Source organism: Sycon ciliatum, chromosome 5, assembly GCF_964019385.1.
Source record: "Sycon ciliatum chromosome 5, ocSycCili1.1, whole genome shotgun sequence".
Classification (NCBI taxonomy): Eukaryota; Metazoa; Porifera; class Calcarea; order Leucosolenida; family Sycettidae; genus Sycon; species Sycon ciliatum.
In genome coordinates this window covers 31,518,415-31,526,705 of record NC_088647.1, presented here as the reverse complement: position 1 = coordinate 31,526,705, position 8,291 = coordinate 31,518,415, and the positions used below count along the sequence as shown (strand labels likewise).

The following is an 8,291-nucleotide window of genomic DNA, read 5'->3' as shown; positions in this document are numbered from 1 at the left end:
CCATCAATGCATCGGATCGCCCTGTTTTGCATGGCTTGCAGACGCTGAAGTTGGGTCACGCGGAGGGCTGCAGAGAAGCTGCAGGCATCATATATCATATCCGGCATGACAATAGCCTTTACATATACCTTGCGCGAGCTGCGGGAGAGGCATCGACGGGCTCGCCACAAGGCGCCTATCTTCCTCGCAACTTTGGTCACTATGGCGCTGACGTGTACATCCCAACTCAGGCGGTTGTCAAGAAAGACACCAAGGTACCGCGCAGACTTCACTATCGGTAGAGAGGTATCGCAGCACACGATAGAGACCTCAGGCCCGGCATGTTGCGGTGAGATAGTCATTAGACATCCTTAGCAAAAGTACGATAACGCTAACTTTTACGGTACTCACTCCCGGCCGTGACAAAAAACGTTATCGGATAACGGAAAAACGTTACAGAGCCCAAAATAACGGGCCGACGTTCGTTATGGTAATCCTGCACAAACCGCAAAAAATTACCTGGATGCCACATGTTTTTTCAGCTGGCGGGAGATATAAACACGTGCAGATGCGGGATCGATTCCTCTTTGACTTTAGTTTGAATTGTTGTTTTGTACCAGTTCTCTTTCACCATGTCTACGTCCTCTTGTTCGTCACCCTCTGGCCCATCTGGGAAACAGAGGACTCGATTCTCGGCTGAGGACGAAATTCTCCTCTTCCGAGAAGTGCTCTCACAGGAGAGTCCATTTAGCCGTGGTTCCTGCGTCTGGGAAAAAGTCTCTAAAAACCTCAGCACGAACGAGAAATCGTTTTCGCCACGTCTCTGTCGTGATCGAATCAAAGACTTGATCAAAGAGTTCATCAGGAACGACAACAAGGAGAGGGTGAAGTAAGTACATGACGCATCATTTAGCTTTGTAGGACAGACATTCACACGTGGATATTGACTGGATGAAAAACTTTTATGTGTACTGATGTTCTAGCTGTGATCAGTTGAATGATGCATTTGTGGTTACTCTTTTGTTATTCTTTTGTGCATTATATTTTTAGAACTGGCGTGGAGGAGGAGTATTCAGAGCGTGCTCAGCTCTTGTCTGAGCTGAGAGAGTTGTACCAGGGGGAAGAAGACAAGAAGGAGGAAACGGCTAAAGCAAAGAAACGAAAAGACGCAGACACGACAATGGCGAAGGACATGCGTGAGGCGTGCATGGAGACGTACGCGCAAAGCAAGAAAAGAGTTACTCAGGGTAAGCTGTAATTAAACGTGTCCCAGATTATTTAGACGACTATGTAGCCGCTGAGATAAATAAATATTTTAATGATGGAAACTCGGAAACCCAAATTTGCGGTTTTATACTTGCACGATATGTTATGCTGGTGCCAATTCAATAAAATAGAAATGTTAACGGATACGTGTCTACTCTTTTCTTTTCTCATACTTTTCTTTGTGCAGACGGCGAGGAGGAGAATGAGGAGAAGAAACCAACGAAACGGAGAAGGATGGATGTGGCGGAAGAAGTGAGGAAGAGAACTGCCCTGAAGGAGCGAGAGCTGAATTTGAGGGAGAAGGAGTATAACCTGGCAAAAGAAAAACAAGATGTTGAGCTGGAAGAGAGAAGAATGTTCATGCGATTTATGATGGAAAAAGAAAGGAACAACCAATAAAATGAATATATATTCAAACTCTCTGCCCTTTGTCTACTGCAAATACTCTTGCAGGGTTGGGGGCTTCAATCCAAAGTATGAGGATGTCTCATTTGCGTACAGGCAGGTGTGGCAGTTAGTCAGGAGTACAGCCACACGGTAGAATGTCCCAATGGAACCATGAAGAAGTCTCTGGGCCTTCTTTAGGTCCACATAGGCGAACTTGGCTGCAACTTCAGCAAACGCCCATTCAATGGCAATACGGCATTCACTCATTTGGCTGTTGTACTGCCGTTGTGGTGGTGTTAGGTTTGCACCAGCAAAAGGAGCCTGCAGGTGCTGACGCAGGGGGTATGCTGAGTCACCATAGAGTGTAAATACATCTCCCGCATCAGGTCCTCTGGCCGGCAAATGGGCTTCAATCTGGTCAAGCAACCCACTCATTCGTAGCATAGCTGCATCATGCCGTGACCCTTCCACGGGCCCAAAGAGATGCACAACGATGCCGAACGGTGTGGTGACGCCTTGAAATTTCTGCATGTGCATGCGCTTGTGCCCACTATACCAGATCCGTTGGCCACGGGTAGGGCGTGCAATCGGCCTGCCGGTACCATCAATAAAACCCCAACAATTGGGGATCGGGCATTTGCCATGGACTGCTTCAGCTGCTTCAAGGAGGCGATCCCTGGAAAGCCACTTGCCAGGACCCACGTTCTCCACTAGGTTGGACAGCAGTCCAGACCAACGATCGTGCAGACAGGAGAGCATGCAGTTTACAATGACTGTTATGGATGACTCGCCTCGGCAAAACATCTCCTCCAGGTCGTACATTCTACCAGGATAGCTCAGCCGACGTAAAAGGATGCAAAGACCTTCTATGCCAGACCAACTCAGACGGTTTGGTGAGTTCATCTCGTCCGGAATTCCAAGAGCTTCGCAGAGTTCAGGTATGTCTTTTTTGTGAAAGCGAAACCTCTTTTTAAAATCGTGCTCAGGCAATTCCTCAAAATTGAAATCGCGCTGGCTTCGACGAAACGCAGCTTCAGCAAGCTCAGCTCCCCTGTCCTGATAGGCCAGAAGCAGCACGTCCTCCAGGTCCGAGTCTTCACACTCCATCACCAAGTCCTCCAGGTCACGTACATCGTAGTCAACCATGATGGGACAAAAAGGAAACTTGATACAAGTACACAAGACTGAAGCTAGCTTCGAAAACGAACCGGAAGCAACTCATCCCAACCTTTTACATGCATTTCCTCGTTCAAATTTTTGAATTTCCCGCGCTTGCTTCCGCAATCACTCATCGCGCCATGGTTGTCAAGACCACTTCGTCTGAACTGTATCGTAGATTTTGCTAAGGGAAAAAACAGCTTTCACGCTACCTAGTACGGTAAGCATTGCGTTTACGTTTGCGTCTTTTTAGCTAAGGATGTCTAATACCTGGCTTTTGGAGGCATTGAAAATTAGGCCGCGTGACTTAAAGGGGAACTGTCACGAAAAAATTTCTTTGTCTTATCTTGTAGTTCTTTGGCTCCTGATCACGATGGTGTTATCCGTTTTTCTCTGCGATGGCTGGAAGTGGGTGAAAACTTGAAAAGAAGGTGCCCAAAATTGTCCCGAAGTACCGAGTGACGTCACGCCGGACTTGACCTCCACGCGTACATTCGTCGTCAAAAACGAAATCCAGCCCGTGTGCTCGTCGATCGAGCTAGCTGTTCCAATGTACCATGTGTACGGTGCACGTGTGCCTTTTGAACTGTAACACAGATGGGTACGTCGTACCGAAGGAGAATGCCAAAGAGGCAGAGACCCACGTGCAGCTACACAGCCAAATCAAAATAAAAAGCAGCTGAGCTTTCACCTTTTTGACTTCTTCCGCGAGAATCTAAGTTTTATTTTGTGAGCACGGAAGTACGTCGTTGTTTTGAACTTTTCGTGTGAGGAACAACACGATGATGAGTGCGTATGCAGAAAACAGTACTCCTCCGGCCGGCGATAACACCACCAACCCGAGCCCCAAAGGAACGCAATGTAGTTACGTGAAGGCGATTCATCTGGCGATGTTGCTCAAGATGCAGATGACGAACTCCGACGTCTTTCATTTCAGAGCCGGGTGGGCAACATCGCCACCTTCGATACCACGACATCATTTTCAAGTACGAGGTATGTGTGTCACACTAACAGCAAACAAACATCCTTCCACTCCTTCGTAATCACAAATAAAACAAAGAGCTGGAGCTTCGTGGAGGAAGTACCAGTGCGACAAACTGCAGTCGACTTTTGTTTATTTTGTCCCTTTTTGGCGTTCTCATTGTGTACAACGTACACATCGAGTGTCCGAGTTCAGAAGGCAAGCGTGCACCGTACATCGAACAGTTGGCTCGATCGACGAGCACACGGGCTGGACTTCGTTTTTGACGATGAAAGTACGCGTGGAGGTCAAGTGCGGCGTGACGTCACTCGGTACTTCGGGACAATTTTGGGCACCTTCTTTTCAAGTTTTCACCCACTTCCAGTCATCGCAGAGAAAAACGAATAACACCATCGTGATCAGGAGCCAAAGAGCTACAAGATAAGACAAAGAAAAATTTTGGTGACAGTTCCCCTTTAAGCCATATGGCGAGATCAGTGACAGCTGAAGAGACGGATTTGGAGACTTCCCCAGCGGAAGCTTTTGAATCATACAGAGCAATGTCGTCTGCAAATTGCACGCTGGGTATTGGCGATGAGACCGATTTCACATCACGGGTGTAGACGTTAAAGAGAACAGGCCCCAAGACGGAGCCTTGGGGCACACCACAGGTGCAGTCTAGAGCACGACTTGTGGCCGAAGCGACTGTAACTTGCTGCCTGCGATCTGTCAGGTAATTCGCGAACCACTTCAGGGCGACACCAGAGATGCCAACGTCAAAAAGGTCTTGGATGAAGATACCATGTCGGACTTTGTCAAAAGCCTTGGACATGTCGAGGAGGCACAGCCCAGTTACCAGACCACTGTCCTTCGCCTTCTGCAAGCTGTCCGTGAGAACACAGAGGGCATCCTCAGTGGAGCACTTCTTCCTGAAAGCAAACTGAGAATCAGGTAGGGCATTACTCAAGTCTAGATGGCGAACTAGCTGACGCTGCACCACTCTCTCCAACAGCTTTGAGGCAACTGGAAGGAGGGAAACAGGGCGATAATTGGTGGGGACTGATGGGTCCCCGGTCTTGTAAAGCGGTACAACGGTCGCCAGCTTGAACGCCAAAGGAACCGTGCCAGTACGGAGGGAAGTGCAAAACAGTACTGCTAAAGAGTATGCCAATAAATCGGAACACTCCCGCAATAGCGAACCCGGTATGCCGTCACTTCCCGTAGCTTTGCGAGCATCTACCTGCTGAAGGAGACGTTGAACGTCCGATGGAGTTACAGGGGAGAACTCGGTTAGGGAGACAGGCCCGTTGGGGCCACACGGAACGCCGAGATGGTCGGGTTGGTTTGTGTCTGTAACAATAGAGTGGAACGTGTTGCTGATCTCATGGACGTCGCAGCACGGATCTTGACGGCACCGTGAGCGCCCTGTCACGGCATTGAGAATTTCCCAGGACTTTCTTGGGTTACCAGCATTCTCTTTGCACTGGGTGGCGAAGTACGCATTTTGCTTTTGTCGAGAAGCGTTCCGAGCAATGCTACGTGCTCGTTTGAACTAAGTGTGAAGATTTCCATTCGTTTTGTCCTGTCTCCAAAGTTTATGAATGCGACGTTTTCGCTGCATTAGCCTGTGTAGTTCTGCGTCTACCCACCGTGGTGTGGACTGTCTGGGATGCTTTGAGTTACATAGGGGGGCATGCTTATCCATAACGTGCATAAACTTGGCATGCCATTCTCTCCACATGATATTTACATCATTGAAGTCAGAAAAGTCATGTAGGTTGGCCTCACAGGTATCATGACGGAACGCGGTTCTGTCTTTCTTATGGATTCTTCGCATGTGCCTTGGGGCCTGCCGTGTAGTCCGGGGAACATCGACCTGGATATTGCACTCCACGGCACTATGATCACTGATATCAAGAGGTACGACAGTAGCTACAGTTGCATGGGTAGGGTCAGCCAGAATGAGATCAATTATAGTACCATTCGGACAGCGGGGAGTTTCACGAGTGGGTTCTCTAACGATGTACTTGAGGCCATAGGCGGCACAGAGGTCACTGAGATAGTGATGCTGGGGACCAGGCTGTTTTGGGTCCATGTTGACGTTGAAGTCACCAACCATTGTAATGGAGGCCGATTGCAGCTTGGCACGCAGGATCACCGCTTCTAGGTCTGTCCAGTAAGATACTGATTCCCCGGGGGGACGGTAGATACAACCAATCAAGTGGCAGCCAAGTGGACCTTTAATTTCCAACCAAGCAGAATCGATCTTGTCGGAATGAAGGTCAGAACGGGCTCCAATAGGAAGGTCTTGGTGGTAATAAAAGCAGACCCCACCACCCATCCGGCCGTGCCTGTCATTACGGTGTAAATTGTAACCATGGATACTAAGTTCTCCGTCTGCAATTTCGGGACTCAGCCACGTCTCCGAGATACCCAAGACATCGTAGCTGCGGTCGCCGATGAGGGCAGCTACTTCTGCACGCTTGTACCGTAGGCTACATATGTTTAGGGCGCCGATCTTGAGAGGCGCAGCGGTCTGGGTAGGTGGAGGGTGTACTGAAGGTGACTGTGCATGCGGAGTGGCAGGATTCCTAGGGGAGAAGGGTTTGGCAAGAGGGTTCAGCGGCATGAGTGTTCAGGAGGAGATAATTTACAGAAGAAAACGGTATATACAAATAGAGCAATAGATGGGCTGGGTTCATAGAACGTGGACAGTATTCAACGAGTACTTACTCAGTGGCATCCTTTGCGGGCAGCTTCAACTCTCTCTGCCAGCTTCTAGCGCTCACGGTTTGAATACTCCTTAGCCCACGCAATTTGCGGGTCGTTCAAGGCAGAGGCAGGTGGTTCAGTGCGCCCGGATAAGACAGTGGCGGAGACTACACATTGCTGATATCTCTTCTTCCGCTTAGGACCAGAGTGTCCTGCCACAAGCCGCTCAAGCTCTCGTTCCGTGGTGGCCTGTTCCATGGCGAGCGGCCAGGCGAGCGGCCAGGCGAGCGGCCAGGCGAGCGGCCAGGCGAGCGGCCAGGCGAGCGGCCAGGCGAACGGCCAGGAGAGAGGCCAGCCGAGTGGCCAGCGAGCAGCTAGCGATCAGCAACAGCAACAGGATGGGAAAAAGAACAATGAGCACCAAAATACGATAATGAAGGAGAACAAAGAGAAATGAGAACAGAAATTAAAACTAGAAAGAGAGAAAGGAAATCAAAACAAGAATGAAAACAAGAATGGGAACTAGAATGTGACCAAGAATGAGAACAAGAATGGGAACAATAATAAGAACAAGAATAGGAACTATAATGAGAAGAAGAATAGAAAATATAATGAGAACAAGAATGGAAACTATAATGAGAACAAGAAAGACAAGATGAATCATAGCAAGAATATCGACAAGAAAGAGTAAAAAATTGGGCACATTAGTGAGAAGCATCAAGGAAGAGAAAAAGTTCGAGTAAATGAGTGAGACGAAGTTTGTAAACAAAAATGGGACCCTTACAAAATCATAACACTTATGATAACAGGGATCTTCTCTGGAAGGTAATCTTCGCTTACCTTTCTGGACAATGTGTAAAGGAGTGTGTTGCTTGATGCGTTCGCTCAGGTGCTGAACAGTCCTACCAACATACTCCTTTACACATTATCCCACGTAGCGCACAACTGGAGCGTCCCACGCGGGGAAGACCCCGTAAACAACCACTACCTCCGCCAACACAGGACCTAGCGTCTCACTCGACAAGTCCACCATTGGCTCCCGTGGCCATGACCAAGTCACTCCCTCCACCAGCGGAGGTGGATGTGGCTTTGGCGACGCCACGTGTGTTGCATGCAGACACGTTTGCATCAGCATCGCTTGCTGCATCACCGGCAGAGACGACAACAATACCTACCTCAATATCAACGAGACCCAGAAGAACAACTGCTAATTACACCATGACCTATTTCAGTACGGAAGTACCGAGCCAACGGAATACACAACAGGAACGTGAGACGAGGGATGGGAGGAGACGGGCCCTGATTGCTCCGAGGCAGGAAGTCGTTGAGGAGGATTCGGCCAGTGAGTCCAGTGATTCCGGTGAGTGTGAGAGCGAGAATGATCGTGTGAGTAAGAGTGGGTGCGAGCGTGTGTTTTCTAGTAGGAAGTCATCAGTGTATAAGCATCTTGCATCTCGTCCTGATTGCTGTAAGGTTTATTCTGATTCTTCTTTTTCTGTTTTGTGCCGTGCTCGTCATGGTTATAAGTTGCAGTTGAGTGTGTTAGAAGCCGTTTGTCAACGTATTCATAAGCCTAATCTGTGTGTCCAGAAGGACAGCATTATTCGTTTGAAATTGTTTTAGTAGCAACTTGTTCTGTCTGTTTGGCTCTGGTTGGCCATGGTGTCATATCTTGTGTCACAGTATACTAGTAGTCCTTACAAGTTCGTTAAGTGCTTTCGCAGTTTTTCCTGTTATTACCTTAGTGCTAGGATTATCATTTTCATAGGTGTTGTTTCTTCTCACTCCATTTCTCTTTATTAGTATCTTTCTGGATTGTTTTTCATTA

The 8,291-nt window shown here is 48.5% G+C and overlaps 1 protein-coding gene across 1 annotated transcript; it reads left to right on the top strand.

Moving 5' to 3' along the window:
* The first annotated feature begins 611 nt into the window (after positions 1-611).
* On the top strand, positions 612-1,644 carry LOC135817000 (uncharacterized). Its single transcript, XM_065330103.1, has 3 exons — positions 612-868; positions 1,030-1,226; positions 1,433-1,644. Exons 1-3 carry the CDS (start codon positions 612-614, stop codon positions 1,642-1,644), a joined length of 666 nt encoding a protein of 221 aa, XP_065186175.1.
* The last annotated feature ends 6,647 nt before the right edge of the window (positions 1,645-8,291 follow it).

Coding starts and splice junctions, on each gene's coding strand:
- LOC135817000 (XM_065330103.1), top strand. CDS start 612: ATGTCTACGTCCTCTTGTTCGTCACCCTCTGGCCCATCTGGGAAACAG. Junction 869..1,029: donor GACAACAAGGAGAGGGTGAA/GTAAGTACATGA, acceptor TTATATTTTTAG/AACTGGCGTGGAGGAGGAGT. Junction 1,227..1,432: donor CAAGAAAAGAGTTACTCAGG/GTAAGCTGTAAT, acceptor TTCTTTGTGCAG/ACGGCGAGGAGGAGAATGAG.